The sequence below is a fragment of the Lepidochelys kempii genome, chromosome 8 (genome assembly GCF_965140265.1).
Source record: "Lepidochelys kempii isolate rLepKem1 chromosome 8, rLepKem1.hap2, whole genome shotgun sequence".
NCBI lineage: Eukaryota > Metazoa > Chordata > Testudines > Cheloniidae > Lepidochelys > Lepidochelys kempii.
Genome location: NC_133263.1, coordinates 56,900,880 through 56,920,646, shown reverse-complemented (window position 1 = coordinate 56,920,646; position 19,767 = coordinate 56,900,880). Strand labels below are relative to the sequence as shown.

The 19,767-nt window shown below is 39.3% G+C and overlaps 2 protein-coding genes across 5 annotated transcripts in view; one reads left to right on the top strand and one right to left on the bottom strand.

The window, feature by feature from the left end:
• The window catches only part of TPR (translocated promoter region, nuclear basket protein), a 73,278-nt gene extending 72,558 nt beyond the window's left edge, over window positions 1–720 (top strand). For 2 of the 4 annotated variants that reach the window (XM_073356694.1, XM_073356693.1), the window contains one exon: window positions 499–720. In XM_073356694.1, the coding sequence (XP_073212795.1) occupies window positions 499–554 (56 nt within the window). In that variant the 3' untranslated portion in view covers window positions 555–720. The remainder of the gene's footprint in view (window positions 1–498) is intronic. The other 2 variants (XM_073356692.1, XM_073356691.1) reach the window with 1 other exon arrangement.
• PRG4 (proteoglycan 4) lies at window positions 316–17,825 on the bottom strand. The gene is made up of 7 exons (XM_073356697.1): window positions 14,399–17,825; window positions 12,724–12,807; window positions 10,298–10,437; window positions 3,499–3,655; window positions 2,452–2,646; window positions 2,108–2,233; window positions 316–850 (listed from the first exon to the last, which is right to left on the bottom strand). Exons 1-7 carry the CDS (start codon window positions 17,823–17,825, stop codon window positions 741–743), a joined length of 4,239 nt encoding a protein of 1,412 aa, XP_073212798.1. The 3' UTR covers window positions 316–740.
• Between the last annotated feature and the right edge of the window lie 1,942 nt (window positions 17,826–19,767).

Here is a 19,767-nt window from a genome sequence, read left to right as displayed (position 1 = left end):
AGTATTCTCCAGATTTTACTTTGATTGCTACTAATGATTAACTATAACAGCCCCCACATTAAAAAAAAAAACCCTACCCAGATTAAATTTATTCATCAACATAAATATTAAATATTCTGCATGCATTGGTGCTAGCGCTGATATGTCTGTTAACATTCAGATGTTGTGGATCTAACCATAAAAAATGTACTTATAGAACTAGAAGGGATTTCCAATGCAATCCCATCTATTGTCACACATTAACCAAAAGGGTGGCTGGAGAAAAGGGAGGGTAACCCTCTCCACCCATAATTGAGCATGCTGTGGTTGTGACTCTTCTCATCCATGGAATGAAAATCCACAGTAGTACCTCTTGGTGCTAGGCCATCACAGAGATCGCTAACAGAATATTCCCCTGCACACTCATCTCATCACCAAACAAAGTAGCAAACTGACCATGTTTGATTATTGGAGTGGGGAAGAGTACTTGCATTAATACTCGTCTCTTTTCCTACACAGGTGTAACTCATGCAATGGGAGGCAGAGGAGGCCTAAACAGAGGCAATATTAGTTAAAAGTTCTGTAAAGTAATTGAAGCTGTGTCTACAGACTGTCAGATTGGCTACTGTTGCTTTAGTGTAATGATTGCAGCGCTAAAAGCAGCATTTTGTACGTAGATTGATGTGCGCATATTTCAATGTCTTTATTAATAAAATTAGACAAACTCATATTAAAATGGCTTCTTTCTTTAAAATCCGGTCTTACAAATCATTTTTAGGACACTTATACCAGTCCTTGGATACTGTCTGCCTAGTCTGAGAGGTAACTGATCTTGCTATTCTGCTGGCCACATCCACGTTGTAGTATTGATCTGCAATGAGAGAAGTGCAGTTTGAGTGGAAATTAAAATTGTAGATCTAGGAAGTCTTAGTACATAAAAAGCTCTTCGATTAATATGCTGAGTTGACATCAGATGCCTCTTTCCCTTTTTATTGTCACTTTGGCAGAACTGGTACATTATATCACACTTGGTGCACATGTAGTTGAGAGAGAGGCTTTAATATCAGTTTCCAGACAAAGCATTTCATTCAGACATTTACTCTTTTTAGTCACCCAAAAATGAGTATTGACAGTTATCAATCTTACCCTATAACAGTTACAGCCAGCTAGCGGCTGGAGAACTGTGCCAGTTAGACCAGTCACAGTACCCCATTTTTATAAAAGCAGTTCCCTTTTTAAAAAAATATATTGGCAGCTTTGTCAAGTCTCTTGACAAATACTACTTTGAAGTTTTCACACTGTTCAGAGTTATACTGGAACATATGATCTTTTTTTGAATCTCAAACACAGCTGATTCAAATACACTCAAAAATCCCAGAAGACATTCTTCACAGTTGTAAAATTGTGTGCACTTGAACAGATAGTGTCTTACACAACTGAACATCCCTCAGCTAAAGACTTCAGAGTTAAGGGGAGAAGGTTCTTTGTCTCTGCTGTCTCATGCTCAGTTGTATTCTGTGCCAGCACTTCTCTGAAGGGTCTAAAGAGTTTAAGCCTTTTCTTAAAATAAAACTGTAAAAGTGGCACCTTCGTATTCCACAGGTGTGCATTGTCTCACTTATTTCATAGGCAAGATAGGAATTGTCATAGTGGATCAGACCAGTGGTGGTCCTAGTGCAGCATCCAGTGCTTTAGAGGAAGGTGTAACAACAAAATCCTTCACTATGCTGTTACGGGATACTGCCCAAACTGAAGTCAGTGGCAAAACTCCTTCCACTTCAGTAGCGTGAGGATTTCATTTTTGAATGCTTTATCATTACAATGACCACTCCAATAGTCGTTATCCCTATAAATGTCCAATCCTTTTTTAATCCTATCTGCCTGACATCTTGTGGCACTGAGTTCCACAGGCTATTTCTCTGCCGATCATTTTAAGTAGAAACATCCATTTATTTAGGGATTATGGGTGAAGCTTGAGTTATTGCCATTTTTTTTAAGCCTGAACCCTAGTACTTATTAAACTTCATCTTGGCAGTTCTCTTGCAGTGGAAAGGGTAGGTAACTTCACATTTCAGAAACCTACACTTGCATTTGAGTTTTGAGCTAACGTGTTTTAGCTTTAACTTACCTTTAGAGAAAACATAGTAGTCATAGCCATCTGGCCTTTTGTAGTTAGGTATTGATATAGCCGAGTGAACTGTTTTTGGAAATCCTCTCCAGTAAGAGTTTATTTTAACCTCATGATGTAATATTCCTGCCGACAAGAAAATTGCTTTGTTAGGAAAATATATTAAAATATGGGCTGTACAAAGCTATAACTTGGGGAGAGAAGCTGAGAGAGAGAACTGCTGCTAGGATGAAGAGATTTAAAAGCATACATTCAAGAAGTTGAACAGATGACAAATGCTGTTCTTCAGAAATTATTAATTTTAAAAAGAAGATAAAAATCATTTAACATTAAATATAACTGACCAGATGGATTATGGTTGATTCTGAAAGTGTGGTACATGACTGGTGTGCGGTACATGATTGCTGATCCTACTGCACGTTCAAAGCGTCTCCTCTTGATCACAGCTCTGGGTGTATAAGCGGGGTACCTAACATATACTTTCTTTTTGCACTTTTTGGCTGGTTCTTGATTGTAGATATAATGTTGAACGCTGCCACCTGAAGCAGAAGTTTGTTCCAGTTGTGAAAACAGTTGAATCAGAAATGTCATTAGTACCCTAATATGAACTTGCTAGGCTGGGAAGAAAAGAGCACCTTTTAAAATGTGTCCAAAGGCTATTGAGGAAAGTTTCAGCTTGAAATGCCCCAAAATTACATATATAACTTGGAAAAATGATGCTAACAGGACCTAGTCCTAACATTTGTTTACTTCTGTGCATAGTTCTGTTAAAGTCAATGAGACTATCCATGGTAGTAAGCACTATTCTGAGTAGAGTGAATGGGATCAATCTCCTTGAGAAGAAAAGGAAAAATTGTAGGGCACTAGCCTAATGCTGCAGGCTTATTGCTTGCATAATTCCCATTCCTCCTGGGAGTGGTAGCAAGGGAAAGGATTGCAGGATTGGGTCTATTTTACTTGCCTATCTGTTTTAATCTGAATAGCTCCTTCAAATGTTCCTGTGTAGATGCTATACCATTCAAATAAGATAAATCCAGTGCTTTACAAGGAAAGAAACCATGACTGCGAAACAGTTCCATACATAGATATGTGCTGATTGGTCTATTTCAGGCCTTACCATGCCTCTTAACTTGTCATTGGAATAGTGTTCAAATGATGGTAAAACTCTTCCTCATAACCCTATCCTGAAAAGTATTTAAACTTCCATGATCACTTTGGCATTCAAAGGCTGTATCTGAAGCCTCAGGTTAGCTCAGGATTTTTTGGTGCACTATGTACTGTTGTCATCACTTTTTTGTTGCCAGACATGCAGTCTTAGTTGAAAATGGAGCAGTTTTATTCCTGAAAGAAATAAGCTGAATACTACTTACATCTGTAGACATGAAACATACCTCTCTTGAAAAAATACACAGATTCTGGTCTGTTGTTGTGCTGTGCTACTGAAAGAACTGCTACAATTTTCCCACTTAGTCCTGCAAATCCTTTTGCAATTTGTTTGGGATAGCCCACATCCTTCACATCATTAGTGAAACGCCAGTATTGGGAACCCTGAGGATTTAAACAGAAACTTTTACTTAAGGAGAAAAAAATGTCCATTGCTCATAGGCTTCAATGTAGACTACACAGGTGATTATGAAATCCACATCTAATTACTGCACATTATAAAACTGGCCAAAATAATTACTGGTATATCCATCAAAAATAAAAATGAATGTCGCTTATGTTGAAGAGAGATTACTCTGCAGGCTCCTTAAACCTCCATTAGTGCACAAACCTTTTCACCTACCAGCAGCCACTTTACTTTTGTGATCACTTTAGCTGAGCTAGGGGGAACTCTCTCTAAGTGCTGGGCTTTCCATGTTATACAGCTGCTATTTGACGCTCAAAATCACTTCCACCCAAACTACCAGACTAATCTGTTTGCAAGGGCTGCATATTTTAGTCTGGCATGGTAGGCTGAAAACTGCTTCTAGAGCCTTAGCCTTGGTCTACGCTGGGGGGGGAGGGGGATCGATCTAAGTTACACAACTTCAGCTATGTGACTAATGTAGCTGAAGTCGACGTACTTAGAGCAACTTACCGTGGTGTCTTTGCTGCGGGGAGTCAATTGCTGCTGCTCCCCCATCAACTCTGCCTGCGCCTCTCGTGGCGCTGGAGTACAGGAGTCGACGGGAGAGTGCTTGGGGGTCAATTTATCGCGTCTAGACTAGACTAGATCCGGTGGGTAGGGAAGACATACCCCTAGTAAATATTTATATTACAGTAATGTCTAAAGGCCCCAATCAAGATTAGAACCTTATTGTGCTGGGTATTGTACAAACACAGAAAAAAGGACAATTGCCTCCCTGAAGGGGTTTTGCACTTGTGATGTTAGCTAATTAAAATATGACCATGCAAATCATTGCTGCTACCACTGTTACATAATTGCAACCAGGGTGGATTTGATTTAAATCACTAGTCAGGAAGACCATTTAATCTTGGATTTCTACATAAAAGTGCATTCTTCTTGGTGGTTATAACCTTAATACATATTCTTCACAACTCAGAGATAGATGTAGGTTTCATTTTTAGAAGGCAGACACTGTACACTTTAAGTGATTTATTTTGAAAACTTTTCAGATTAGTTTTACAGCTCTATCAGAAAATGAATGATTGTTTAGTTATTTCATTTACCAAAGGTAATTGAAGCAGATAGTTTACCGCCCAATGACTTCATAAATATCTCCAATTCAACAGGTTAATCATTAATATTTGGAGGATTTTCTTGTCATGCTGTATTAGGAGGAGAACATCACCAGACAGACATTTAAATTGTTTTATTTAACTAAAACGTTATGTATTCTGGATTTTTTTCTTTAACAGCAAACATAATACAGTATTTTAACAAAACAAGCATATGAACATTCAAGTTTTTCTTTGTTGCATTATTTGTATTTTGTACGTATGCCTGTCTTACCCACTGGTAGAGGAACTTCATTAAAATATTCCCAAACTGCTGCCATTATAGGTTTTCCCCTCTAGTGAGAGAATGGTGTGGTAGATCTCAAACCAGTGAAGGCTACACTCAGAAAGACCTCAAGACTTCTGGAATATGCTGCTCAAACAGTTTCACTTTTGTTTCTACTACCTGTCCCTCCCTTCTCACATTTATCTCCAGACGTCTTCTTGTTTAGATCTATTCCTCCCCCAACAATCTTCTATTCATTGAACTTTTTGAAACTTTTCACTTTTAGAGAAAGCTAAGAGATTGACTCGGTGTACACAAATTTACAAAGGGACAATAGGGTTGAGGTCTGTTATTTCTCACCTCTATATATTATTTATTTTAAAACATTTTTGCTGTTAACAAGCATGTTATCTCTGGAGACACAAATCCACAGTTTGAGAACTGCAAATCTAAGCATCTCTGATGGTATCCACTAAACTGAACACTGAGTCCCACTGGGTAGATAGAAAGATTAACCTAAATAACCTATACAGAAGCCCCTGGAACTGCATAAGATTGGATCCCTAATCCATGAACTATTGGAACTCATTTACAAAACTTTTCTTCAACATTGCATGAATACATTGTCTCATACTATAGAATCTCTATTCCATGATGAGATATCTTTGAGCTATAATGTATCTTAATTAAAACTATCTTCAGATAGGTTTTTCCTCAAAAAGCATTTTATTAAAAAATCTGATTTTTTTATTTTTTATTTTTAAATCATTGATTTGTATCCACCCAGATTTCAACAAATCTTATACAAAGTGTGACACATGGCCAGAAAGTGTTACACATCCTGCAGGCTAATTGACCCAGAATCAATCTGTAGAGATGTTACAAATGGTAATTAGGGCCATTTCATGGTAAATAGGCTAGAACTTTGAAATGCAAACCTATATTGTTAGAAGTTAGGGATGATACTAATTGTATGTGTACACTCATAAATGTTAGCCATGTAAACAGACAGCTCCTGTCTCTCACTATATAGCTATTGATTCAGAGATCAAAAGTGAATATTAATATTTAGATTAATCTTGGGTGCAATAATGTCATTGTCTATATGTCTCTTTAAAGTTTTTGATAAAATGCTTAATGGATAAATTATCTTGTGTTAATCCATGTAGTTAATTACCAGTGAGGTTTAGGAAACGGAAGGTTACATCAAAAGCCCATTGTTCACCCAGGACTGTGTGATCAAATGGCTGCTAGAAAACTGTATAAAAGACCTTTGGGTCCCAATCCATTTTATCTCAGCTTTGCTTGAAGCTTCATGCAGGGGAAGCTTAAGCCACAAGGCTGAGATCCCAGTCCTGACTGGACCACCCTGAATATAAATATTGGACTATAACCGATGAACTAATTCTGAAAGAACTCTTTGCAACTACAAAGCTCACCATCTCTGCTATACATTTAATCTCAAGAATTGTACCTATGTCTGTATGTATATTGATCTTTTAACCATTACTCTTTTCTTTTTTAATAAATTTTAGTTTAGTTAAGGATTGGCTGTAAGCGTGTATTTGGGTAAGATCTGAAATATTCATTAACCTGGGAGGTAATGTGTCCGATCCCTTGGGATTGGTAGAACTTTTTTATATGATTAAGATTTTCAGTAATCCTCAACATATATGACTTGGGTGTCTGGGTGGAGGCCAAAGGATGGGTTACTTCAAGGGAAGTGTGGTTTTGGTTTCTGGGTAACCAGTGAGGTATTATAGAATTTGTTTTGTGCTGGCTTGGTAAATCTAAATATTGGAATGTCCACTAACTTTGGGGATTGTCTGCCCCATTCCTTGTAGTTCACCCTAATTGAGTAACCTCGGTTGGCTTCCCTGGGACGCTGGTCACCACATTAAAGGCACAAACAGATGAAGGGATTGGGATATAATATAAAAGCATATGAATACAGTGAAAAATTAGTATAGCTTTGTTAGGTATATGTAATGCAGATTTTCAGGGATGGGGGTGCAATTAAAAACTTTCAGGGATCCTAGAGAGCTTGAGATGGAGAGGAAGAAGATAAGGTGAAAATAGCATTGAGGATTCCCCAACAATGAGTTGAAGAATAAACAATTACATTTTATTAAGTAAGAACTTTGTACAACTAATTTTTGCTCTCTTTCATACAGCATTGTGCCTTCCACCGAAATAAGGGGAGAATGTAGCAATGAGTTCAGATTTTATGTTTAACTCAGTATTTTAAACTACTCCGCTTAAGGAAACAAACACCAATGGTTAGCGCCGCTGTAATCATTAGCCCACTGGAACATGCAGTGCATTTCCAAAAAGGTGCTGGTGGCTGCCAACTGTGCCAGATAAATTACACTTATGATAAAACCATGTGCAGGGTTGGGGGCAGGGTTGGTTCATGGCATTATTAACATTTTCCCTGCTGTACTATTTATGTCCCCCTCCCCTGACTGTTAATGGTGCAGGGGGTCAGAGACTGAAGCACAGCAGCGGCTGCTTTCCCTTCACTTGCATCATAAGGTGACCTGAAAGAGTTCAAGGCCGATCCATGGGCACATCCTATGCCTTCCATTAGAGTTCTGGTCAAAATTGTGTGTGAGAGGAATTTTCCCTCCAAAAAGTTTAATCAAAACTGAAGCTTGTTAGCAGGAAGCTTTGATACCCACAAATGTGGATTTTACTGGGGTAAATTTTTAAATAAGTCTTTATTTCAAATTGACATTTGAAACAGTGAAAAACTTGTTTAGATTTCCATTTTGGTTTTTGGAATAATCTCTCTCCCCTCCTGCCCCTGTCCTCACACTAACATTCCTTCCTTTTGAATTAGTTGAAAAAAGGTGGGGGAGGGATCTTGAAAATCCTTAAATTGAAAATGGGAACCCCAATTTGCTGATTCCAAAAACAAACATTAAGTTAAAATGAAATAAAGCTTTTATTTTTTTGAAGTTTTCTGCTGAAAACCAACATTTTGACCAAACAATTTCAGACCAGACTTTTTCCTTGAATAGCTCATAGGAGAGATTTCAGCTTTCCAACCAGCCCAACCTCTTCTCAGGTCTTAAGTCTGGACCTTTAAAAAGCAGAAATGTAGGAAGAATTAGATAGGTATTCTGCTTTCTCCTCCACTGATTTATTCCCAACTGTGGACCTCATGACTACAGACTCTCAGTCACAGAGGAGCCATTGCTAAATGAAAAATGCCTCTTTAAAAAACAGCATTGTAGGGATCCATCTTTGAAATTTTATATTCATATTTAATCGCCAGCTCAAATTTGCTCATTTGACAAGAAATGTTTTTCTTAACTGCCAGTCCTCTAACCTCATTCTAAGCTATAAAAGTCAAGTGGGGTTTGTGTGTTTTCCTGCTTGTTCATCACCAATAAAAAAAACTTTGGTTCAAATTACACCCTGGCATACACCTGTGCAACCATAGTGCTTTCAAATTATGCTCTGTAACACCTGTGCAACTATATCGGTCAAGTTACTGAGGCTTCACAGAAGGCTGCAGTTTGAACATATTGAACAGTTCTATTGATTCGCAACCCAATTCACTCCCTTAGCTGCATTGGCTCTGCAGTACCTGCAAGATTAAAAAGTAGTGGAATCTTAGGCTTTGTCTACACTGGCAGTGGAACGACAAAACTTTTATTCAGAGGTGATAATCCCCACCCCCGAAAGACAGAAGTTTTGCCAATGACAAGCGCCTGTGTGAACAGCTCTTTGTTGGTGGGAGCACTCTCCTGCTTATGGAGCTAACTCATTGGGGGTGCAAGTTTTTTGTCATCAGGAAAGCCGGCTGACAAACAGAGGCTACACTGCACCTGTGTTGCTAAAAGTTGTGCAGTGTAGACACAGCCTTAGTTTTGTTACTGCAGTAAACAGAAGATTCAAAATACAAATGTGCCAATTTGTTGAGTAAGAAGCTTCTGTTCATAGTACAGTCATGCTTACTCTTTCTACTTGCTTTGTAGGAATTTCTTGCCCTCCAGTGGGAATTGCATCAAACAACACTGAGTACTTTGACACTCCTTTCCTGTTAGGAGCAGTTTAAAAGTACCAAGACTGCACTTTACATAGTTGTGCTTGTTACACAGCAGATGGCTTAAAGAGCAGGCATCCCCCACCCATATCCATTGTTTGTTCACATATAACCAGTACTTAAAGTGGTCTGAAATCACACCCACCCCCATCAATTAATTCTTCCCCCAACCCTCCCATCAATCCTGAGATTCTTCTCCTCCACCACCCCTCCCCAACTCCCAGGCCTGGGCCTGTAGCAGGATCCCTTCTTTCACCTTCCCAGGCCCAGTGTTGCTGGAGGGGCATAACAGAGGAGCCATCTTTCCCTTGGTCATAGGAAGTGAGGAGGTGCCTTGAGCTGCTGGGCTCTTTCTGGTTGCCTTTCTCTTCTGTGAAAGTTGGTGTGAAGAGCTCTGCCAGGCTGCTGTACTTCAGCAGTCAGACAGGCAGGCAAGAGGAGAAAGCAGCCATTCTCCAAGGGTTTTTCCTCTGATGGTACCAAAAATGTGCACACCTCAGCAACCTTCTTAGAAATTCTCTTTCCCGGCTCTGTGGCCCAGTGCACTTTAAGGACTGTATATAACCTACAAATCATAGAAAGAGCACTGAATTCTCTGCCACAAAGAGGTTTTTTGTCTTGTCATAGTATCTGGGATCATTCTGCCTGTTGCAGGTTCTTACCTCAGATATAAAATGTGGCAATAGAAAAGGAAACCCTGTTAAGGCATCAGTGGGAGCCTGACTGTCACAGCCCCCACACAGCTGCAGCTTGTTAATTCTAGTATATTCTTGCCATGGTTTTGGTAGTCAGTTTTATATCTATACAATGAGTGTTTGAGCACAGAAAAGGATCCACCCTGACAACTCTGAGGACTGATATTCTCTGGCTATAGAATGCATACAATACAGGCCACAGCAGCGAAAGCTACCCTCTGTGGGCTCACCAGCATCCTCTCCAACTGCCTTAGAAGGGTTAGTTCAGTCTGCATGTCCCTTCCGTCCTTGACCTTTTTCATGAGAATGCCAACAGGGATACTCGTTAAGGCAAACTGGGCAATTAGACTGGTGTGTTGTCAGCTGAGCTCATGAACCTTTTTCTTTACTATTACCTTTTGCTATACAGCCCTTCATTGTTTTTTTCATTTGAAGAGGTGTCTGTGAAGTTAAATCTTTTAAAACACTCAAACTAAGAAAGATAAATTCCCTACCTTAAAGAAGAAAGTTTTGCCATCACAGTTGCATCTGGAAAAGACAGTATCAATGGGGGATGGAATACCCCACCCCTCAGTGATTTTACGAGGGGAGGCTGTTGGCTGCCTAGATGAATCCAGCAGCCAGTAGTAATGACCTGCAAAATAAAAAAATAGCACTAGCCCTGAAAACCCTCACTGACATGCACCATTTTGCCCCTACATAACCTTTATTTTTTTAAAAATAATAGTACAGAAAATGCCACATATAGAAGAATTCTAAATAGTAGAAGCAAGGATCACAGAGCCACCCTCTTCTCTTTGAAATGTCATAACAGCCTCTCCAAGTGTTGACTCCTGCAAGGCTGAGTGCCCAAGGTAACAGAGGTGGCTCAGCACCTAGCAGGATCAGACCCTCCATATAATTACAGTGCCTGGAGCCCAGAAGCATCTGCTGGAAAAGTAACATTCAGCAAGCTTGCGGGAGGAGGAGGACACAGGAAATCTGCCTAATCTGAGAGCAGCAAAGTCTGTGCAGTGCTGCTGGGACAGAAAAGAGGAGGGAGAGTTTGACTGACTTGACAGAACAGCCAACCACAACCCCAGAATATCCTTTCTGTGGCTGGGATCACCTAGCCACATGCATGAAGACTGCACAGACAAACTGTTTGGGGAAAGGGCTAGATGGTGCAAAGCCCCTTTGTAACTCTGCATGGACTAAGAGACATGCAATCTGCATTGGCTTCCCAGAAAGAGGAACCGAGCCATCTTGCAGTACCCAGCTTCACAGGGAGGCTGTATCCCAAGCTAGCTGTCCCCAAACAGCTGAAGTACACAAGGCTTTGAGTGGGGAGAAGAGCCAGCCCTTCCCTTCACCCCTCACACTTGTCAAGCTACACATTACGATCAGCAAGGAACTCTCAGTTTCCACTATTCAGCAGGGGAGGCCTAATTCCCCACCTGCCCTATTAGGCCTCATCAAGGCACCTGGCTTTGAGCAACCTAAGTCTTGGCTCCCGCCAGAAGGTGAACTGTCTACACTGCAATGAGATAACACCACAACAGTGACTACTGTCTATGCTACATGTACAAAAGGAATCAGTGAGTGAAGGCCTAGTCTGGAGCAGTCTTTTGTGCTTCATGGCCAGTCAGACTCATGTGAGGTCAATAGTTTGTGTTGGTGACACCAAGCACCCAGATAGTAGTAAGCAGAGGTTCATTCCAAGGGCTATGGTAGATTCCTGGCCTGCTCTCAGTTTTTATTATTATGTTCTGTTTGTGGGACGCTAGTCACATTTAATTATTAGAGGAGATATGATTGTTTTGAGGGGTAGAGTGTCTAATTATTGCTGTAGAGTTATTTATTTGGATATTAATTGCCTTTGATTTCTATGCCTTTCTATCTCTGGCTCCTATCTATATCCCTTATTTTAACTCTACCTTTTTCTCTATTAATTTCTTAAAGTCATCTGGTCCTTGCTTCCTATAAAGTTTTACTAGTTGTTAATGGGGCTGTATGTTCATGTATTCATCAAACACTAAAAGCAGGCAGAGTTAACAAATTAGAGAAGGGAGCAGCAGTGGGAGTGGAGAAGTTATTAGTGGAGGATGGAAATTGGGAAGGGTGAGGGTGAAGGCATGAATTGGAGATCTGGGGGACCTGCAAAGAGAAATTTCCATGGCTTTTCTGCAGCCCATATCCTACTTAGCACAATAAAACTAACTTGTGTGGTTGTCCCCAAAGTTATGCATCATTATCCCAGCTCCCATTCAGTACAGTAATGCCTATGTGTGTTTATTTTGTTAAGCAGTTTATTTTTTACACTGATGCCAGAGCTGGTATTACAGGTAGTCTGCAGACTCAGGTAGACATTCCTGTATCAGGCTTTGTCTTACGCTACAGGGGACATTCGATCTAAGCTACACAATTTGAGTTACACGAATAGCGTAACTCATATCGACGTAGCTTAGATCTACTTACCGTGGGGTCCACACTACACTATGTTAGTGGGAGTTGCTCTGCCGTCGACTCCCCCTACTCTTCTCGATCCGGTGGAGTACAGGAGTCTACGGGAGAGCGATCTGCAGTCGATTGCTGCTTGTCGATCCCTCAGTAAGTGTAGACAAGCCCTCAGTTACATTTGGAAGGTTTACCACTATAAGGGCTAGATAATTGTTTGAATGAAATCTTAGATTCTGGAGCATAAACATTGCAATAATTTAACAATAATGTGCCATATGCACCAAAATAAGTGTCTGGTAATTACGTTATAATGGGTCCCTGTCTGTAACACATGAAATGAAATGAACCTCTGGAAGTTGAACTTAAATGGACAATAGCCCAAATATATATTATCTGGTCATTAGGAAAGGCCAAAAAGTAAGTACTTAATTAAAACATAAGTGAAGGCATGAAAATGACAAAAATCCAGTAGACAACTCACCTCGGAATACAGCTAATGTTCCATTTGGTAAAGCAACAATTCCATCTGCTGGCTTTCCGTTACACAAATTCTTAGCTTGTTCATCTGGTACAAAATAATTAGTTTTTTATTTAAATGAAGTTGAAGCTCAAAGAATAGTTTAAAATGCCATAGGATTGTCAGGTAAGATAAACCTCTTATTAATGGAACAGACTCTTAGTTTCATTATTTATTGGAGTGTGCATAGGGAAACCTATACCGTATATTCATCAACTTATTACATTATAAAAAGGCATAAAAGTAAAACTTTGAATAAGAATGCTACAGACAAGCACCATTCCTTCTTCTTGTTTGGGACTATTCAGGAACCAGAGTTCTGATTCCTATATTTATGTTACAAATAATAGCAATTATTCATTTGAGATATGTTCTCCAAAGTTTTAACCTTGATATTTATTACCAAAGAATATAAAGTCTGATACTTTTATAGCAATCTATAGTTTTCTTTTGTTAATATTTGGAGTACCTGCATTTCAGAAAAAAATTTGGGTAGAATTGTAAGTATACCATAATGAATTAGCTCTCACATAAAACTCATATTTAATTCTGCATCCATTTCCTGCCTGTTTAGTGGATTTCTCTTCTTTGTTTAAACACTATCTTTAAAAACAATGCCTATTTGAAAAAGTCTAAAAGGACTGAAATATTGTGCATTGGGTAAATGGATTTAGGTCAGATAGGAACTGACTCAAATTGTTGTCCAGAAATCTCTTATAGAAATTTGAAAAAAGAATTTACCTCTTCTGTTTTGTTTTTAATCAGCTTCTCACAGTTCTCTGTACTCTGGGTTTTACCTGGGAAACTGAAAAACTGCAGGAAATTTTCAATCCTTCATAGTATATTTGCGCTGTCTCAAACCAAGAGGTTCTGAAAATATTTTTCTTGACTCCTCATTCATTCATATAGAGCAGATATAGATTTAGGTGCAGATCCTCAAACGTATTTAGGCATCTAGCTCCCATTGATTTCAACTCTCCATTGGCTTGCACCTCATGCCGTCATTCACACCAATGAAAAGTGGATGCAAAACCACATCAGAATTCTCCATTCATAAGTGTGAATGAAACAGATACCATGCAGTGTTTCCTGTAGCTCTTTTTTTCTTAAGGATGAGTATATGTGTAGTTTAAGTTATGTAATCATGAGTATTCACCCATCCTTTTAGTATTTAAAAAATATTAGGTCTAGTGGTACCTAGTTGTAGCAAAATATTCAGGAATATGTGAATCTGAAAACTGTTAAAGGAAAATAATAGTGCTAAAATTTTAATTAAAATATAGTGGATAGTAAGGGCAAGAACAATATTGCAGCTGGAAAGTGTCCTGGGGGCTGGGGGATGTCTTGTTTTTTATTGGGGGTATCTGTGCAAAATGGCTGCCAAATTAGGTCACATGACTAATAATTGAACTCTAGCCAATGATTTGCTGGAATACTTTCATGAGACTTGGAAATCTCTCTCTAGCCTTATTCCTTGGCCCTGTTTTGATTTATATGTTCCCTGGTACTTACAGTCAAAGTTCCAAGTAATCTCTTCAGAAACACATGGTTCCTGAAATGGAGACATGCTCTGGCTATCTGAGAAATTTAGTTTGTTCATCCCTATAAATATAAATGTTACAATTATAAAGAAATATACCTCTGTAAAATACACTTGTGTTGATCTTGTCCTGTAGTTTGGAGTCTGTGTGTATAGCGGGGCTTCTTTCAGGAGCTTTAGTTGAATAAGATATTGATGAGTATGTTTTAGTGGGGAAATGTGTGACTTCTCTTCTTTCTTCAGTCCTTGTGGTTATGAATCCGCTTGGCAAGGTGGAGGTATGATGCATATCCTTCTCAGCTGTAAAGGTTGACGACACTATTGTATGTTTTACTGAAGTATTTGTGTTCATTGCTATTGGACTTTCCTTGGTAATCTCTTTATCTGAAACAAGATCAATGCTGGTATTAGTTGTAATACCATGTGACGTTGTTTCTTGTTTTTGAGGGATAGCTGAATTAGATTTTGATGTTGTCCATGTTATTTTCATAATGGTCTCCAACCTTTTGTTTTCATCATTGTCATTAGGATTAGGTGTACCTCTCAGTGGAGCAATAGAAGTTGTGAATGAGATTGCTGGGTAGTCTATAGAGTTAACTTGTTTGGAAGAGGTAGGATTTTGATTGGGTCCTTCAGAGGGAACAGGAGTTTCTTTAGGGTTTTCTGTGTTTCTGAGAGGGAAATTACTTTCTGGAAGAGTGATTGGAATAATTGTAGTGGGACTTGAATGATCTCTATGTTTCTCCTGCTCAGGAGTGACTGGATGGGTAGCTGGTTTCTGAGCCAAAGAAGGGCTGATGGGAATCTTGGAAGTTTGTAATTTTTCAGTTGGAAATTGTGTTGTATTTTTCTGGTTGGTAGTATCTCTAGTGTATGTATTTTCAGAGGTGTCTTTGGTTTCAGTAGTCTCCTTGGAAATGGAAGTTGCTGTAGATCTTTTAGTAACCATAGAAGTTTCTTTTGTGGTTTCAAAATGGACTTTTGTTTCAGTGAGGTCTTTAGGTTGAGAGGTAGTAAGGTTTATGGGTTGAGTAGCAGTAATTTGTATCACAGACTTAGTGTTTTTTTCAGGTTCAATGGTGGGTTTGGCAGTGGCTTTTACTGGTGGGATTTGAGTGACAGTGGTACCAGGTTTATCTTCTGTTGGTGACACAGGTCTTTCCTGGGAGCCTTTAGCTGTAGTGGACACCTCTTCAGAGACCGTCAGTGTTTCTCTAGTGACAGTACTGGCAGTTGTGTCTATTTTACCTGTTGTAGTTGCCTGTTTATCATCAGAACCTTTTTCTTTTTTATCCACTGTAGCTGTCTCTTCGGTAGCAGTTGTTACCTCTTTTTTATTGGTAGTAGAGGTGTCTCTAGTGACAGCATCTTTTTTATTTGCCATAGTTGGCTCTCTGGTAACAGCGGTTATCTCTCTATTATTAACTAGAGTTATCTCTTTATCAGCAGCAGTTATTTCTGTTGTATCGCTTGTAGTTGTCTCTTGGAGAACAGTACTTATCTCTTTGTTTTCATTCATAGTTTTCTCTTTGGCTGCAGTAGTCATGCCCTTTGAGTCCTCTGTAGTTCTCTCTTTGATAACAGTGGTTAACTCTTTTTTCTCTTCAGTTGTTGTTTCTTCGGTAGCTGTAGTTTTCTGTCTGTTATCTACAGTCTCTTCTTTATATGCAGTTGTCAATTCTAGAGCCACAGTTGTTACTTCAGCAGCAGTAGGTGTCTGTTTAGTGGTAGTTTGTGTCTTTTTAGCTGTTGCTGTTGTGTCCAGTTTAGCTGTTGTCATTACAGATTTTTTAGCTGTAGTAGTTGTTACTATTTTAGCTTTAGTTGTTACAGTCTCTCTGTGTGCAGTAGTTGTGGCTTTATCTGTTGTCATTATATTGACTTCAGCTATAGTAATGCCTTTTTTATCTGCTGTTTTGTCTTTTTCATCTGTTGTCATTACAGTCTCCTTGTCCACAGTAGTTGTGTCCTTTTTACCTGTGGTGGCTAGAGTATCTTTAATTTCTGTAGTTGTGTCTGTTTGAGGTGCTCTTGTTACAGTCTCCCTAGCTGCTGCAGTTGTGGCTGTTTTAGCTGATGTTACAATCTCTTTGTATGCAGTAGTTGTGTCTTTTTTAGTTGTTAAGTCTTTTTCATCTGGACTCAATATAATCTCTTCACCTACTGTAGTTGTGTCTTTTTTAGCTACTGATGTTACAGTGTCTTTAGCTGCAGCAGTTGTGGCTGTTTTAGCTGTCGTTGTTACAGTCTCTCTCTCTGCAGTAATTGTGTCTTTTTTATCTTTTGTGTCTCTTTCAGCTGTAGTCATCACAATCTCTGTGTCCATGGTCGTTGTATCTTTTTTACCTGTGGTGGTTTTGTCTCTTTCATCTGTTGGCAAGTTTTCTTTGTCCACAGTAGTTGTATCCTTTTTGCCTGCTGCTGTTACAGTGTCTTTAATTTCTGTAGTTGTGTCTGTTCCAGGTGCTCTTGTTACAGACTTCCTCGCTGCAGTAGTTGTGTCCTTTTTAGTTGTTAAGTGTTTTTCATCTGGAGTCAGTATAATCTCGTCATTTGCTGTGGTTGTGTCTTTTTTATCTGTTGTTTTTACAGTGTCTTTAGCTGCAGCTGTGCCTGTTTTAGCTGTTACAGTCTCTCTCTCGGCAATAGTTGTGACTTCTTTATCTGTTGTGGTTATTGTTTCTCTAGCTGTTGTAGTTGTTGTGTCTTTCTTTTCTGTTGTTGTTACAGTCTCTTTGCCCAGAGTAGTTAGGTCTCTTTCATGTGTTGTCATTACAGTATCTTTAGCTACAGGAGTTGTGTCTTTTCTGCGTATTGTTTTATCTGTTGTTGTTCTGCCTTGCTTTTCTGTTGTTGTTATAGTCTCTTTACCTGCAGTAGTCATATCATTGTTATCTGTTGTTGTCTTCTCTGTGACTACCATGGGTGTGACTCTTTTACCTGTTGTCATTGCCATTTTAGCAGCACTAGTTCTGTCACTTTTAGCTGTTGTTGCTTTCCTAGCTTCAGTAGTCATCTCTGTTTTAGCTGTTGTTACCTCCATAGCTACAGTAGTTGTGGTACTTCTATCTGTTGGCTCTTCAGCTGGTTTTGAAGTGTATTTCTTAGAAGTTGTTGTTGTCTCTATCACTACAGTAGTTTTTTCTCTCTGAGCTGCGATCATCCCTTTAGCTGTAGTAGTTGTGCCATTTTTCATAGATGTAGTACTTTTGTCTTTCGCTTTAGTGACATGAGTTGCATTAGTTAATGCTGAAATCTTAGCCATACTTGTAGTAGCAGGTTGCATGTTGGTCTTCGGACTTACTGTCTTTGTAGTATTCATTTTGAAGGGCATAGTAACTTTATCTGGCTGGGAGGCAGGGCTCTGGCTAAAACGTTCCTCTGACAAAGGAGCTGCTGTTGTACCTTTATTTCCTTGTCTTGAAATTTTTCTGTCAGGATGCTTTGCAGTAGGAGCTGGCCTGGTACCCACATTGTCCAATCCACTGCCAATCTCCTCAGAAATCTCTCTTATTTCATCAGACATAGCAGTCCTGGATGAAGTTCTTCTGTTTTTTGAGTCTTGCTCTACAAGAAGTGCACATCAAATTAAAGCACCGCTTTTTATTTTCTCATGTTTATGCATCATTCTAGCATTAGTTCTTTTGGATTTAACGCAGTAACCACTCATGATTTTTTTTTGTAAACACAGTTGGAAATAGTTGCAACTCTTGTGACTTGGAACAATACCTTTTTCAATTCTTTTTCTGTCGGTTGCACTGGTTTAACTTAAATTGGTTTATAACCCTATGTGGTTGATACAAAACTTTGTGGATATCTTATTTCAATTTAAACCTGGCTTTTATCGGTTTAGCTTAATTCATCACGAGATAAGGAATCAAGTTAAGGTAAATCGATAAAAGCCAGGTTTAAACTGTGTTAAGACTGTCCATGCAAGAGTTTACATTGGTCGAACTAAATTGGTTTAAAATCACACCTTTAGTTAAGTAAGTGCACCTTTGAAAATAGAAAGGCCTAAGTTATTTTAATGATCGCAGACTTATGTCATCTACATTTTTATGTCCTTATGAAACTATCCTACTATTGTGACATGCAGTGATGCACTATGTTTTGGCTCTTCCTATGTCAGTTGGTTCTCTACCTGTAATAACAAACTGTGTGAGGAAATGGGAGGTCTTTCTACGGTTGCCAACTTCCTAACTACACAAAACTTCCTAACTTCCTGACTACACCCTTGTCCTGCTCCTTCTTTGAGACCTCGCCCCGCTCACTCCATACCGCCCCGTTGCTGGCTCTCCCCCACCCTCACTCACTCGCTCATTTTCACTGAGCTGGGGAGGGACCCTTTTCACCCAGGCATTCCAGTGGAGACAGGTTAGATTTTTTTACCTCTTCTAGTTGTTAAGTACACAAATGGTAAATGTAGATGGTGCTGGGCTGGAAAATGGATGTGTTCTAGGAAACCCCAGCTTGTGGTCTCAGGGGGTTAATGACATATTGTACTTGTAATATAAAAGTTAAGAGAGTCCAAAGGAGCCTTATGTATTTCATGGCCAACCTTAGCACTGGGCCAAATATGCTCTCACACAGGCCCCAGCAATTCTGAGAGCAATACTGTGTCGGCAATTCTATCCTGTTTGTACCTGCAGTCAACCCCAGCATGAGAGCCTTCCAGGGGCGTGGCCTTCCTCAGTCAGGGTAGCAAACACTCCAAACCACTCCCACCTGACAAACCCACTCACATCCTTCTTCAGAAAAGAGATTTCAATGTGCTACACTGTCACTATCTAATCTCCCTCCTACCAAAGTTCAACACGGGTTATCTAAGCCTGCCTAGTGACTTACTATGTACAGGGCTCTGCAAAATTTTGAGTTGACTCTGGTTATATGTAGTTCTGATAGGCTTTATATTTATTTATTTATTTATTTATTTTGGTTCAGCTGCTTTATTATATATGAAGTAGATTGTTTTCCATTTTTAAAAAAGGAGATAGGGCTATTGGTGCACACTGAAGATCTGAAAAGGAAGAGATACTGCATTGGCTAAAGGCAGATTTCTGCACACTGCTTAGGATATTCCGATTCTTCCATGGAAATATATTAAATTTGGTCTCTTTCTGTGTGAACATTAAACGGTGGCTCTGCTCTGCCATTTCTACAGGGTCACTTTCCAATGTGGGGTTCTATGTTTATTGTCCCTTAATGAGTTCTGTATCAAATGTTCTCAGCTTACAAGTAAAATTAGGTAAATTGCCTGCCTTCCAGACCTGAAAACTAAGCCTAGGCTCTGACATTCAAGCTAGGTACGTTGCCAGTAATGAAGATTCAACCTGAACATGCATTGTTTTGTACTGTATTGCACATACTGTATTGCATAAAAGCCATTCCCATAACTGACCTTCTGTCCCTTATGCCAACAGCAAATCTGCTCAGAAGCTGCTTCACCATATACTACTGTTCATGTGTAA

Excerpts from the sequence above, each read along its gene's own strand:
- PRG4 (XM_073356697.1), bottom strand. The coding sequence starts at position 17,825 with ATGTCTGATGAAATAAGAGAGATTTCTGAGGAGATTGGCAGTGGATTG. Across the intron at positions 12,808-14,398 it reads CACAAGTGTATTTTACAGAG|ATGAACAAGCTAAGAATTTG; the intron begins GTATATTTCTTT and ends ATTTTGTACCAG. Across the intron at positions 10,438-12,723 it reads AACATTAGCTGTATTCCGAG|GTCATTACTACTGGCTGCTG; the intron begins GTGAGTTGTCTA and ends TTTATTTTGCAG.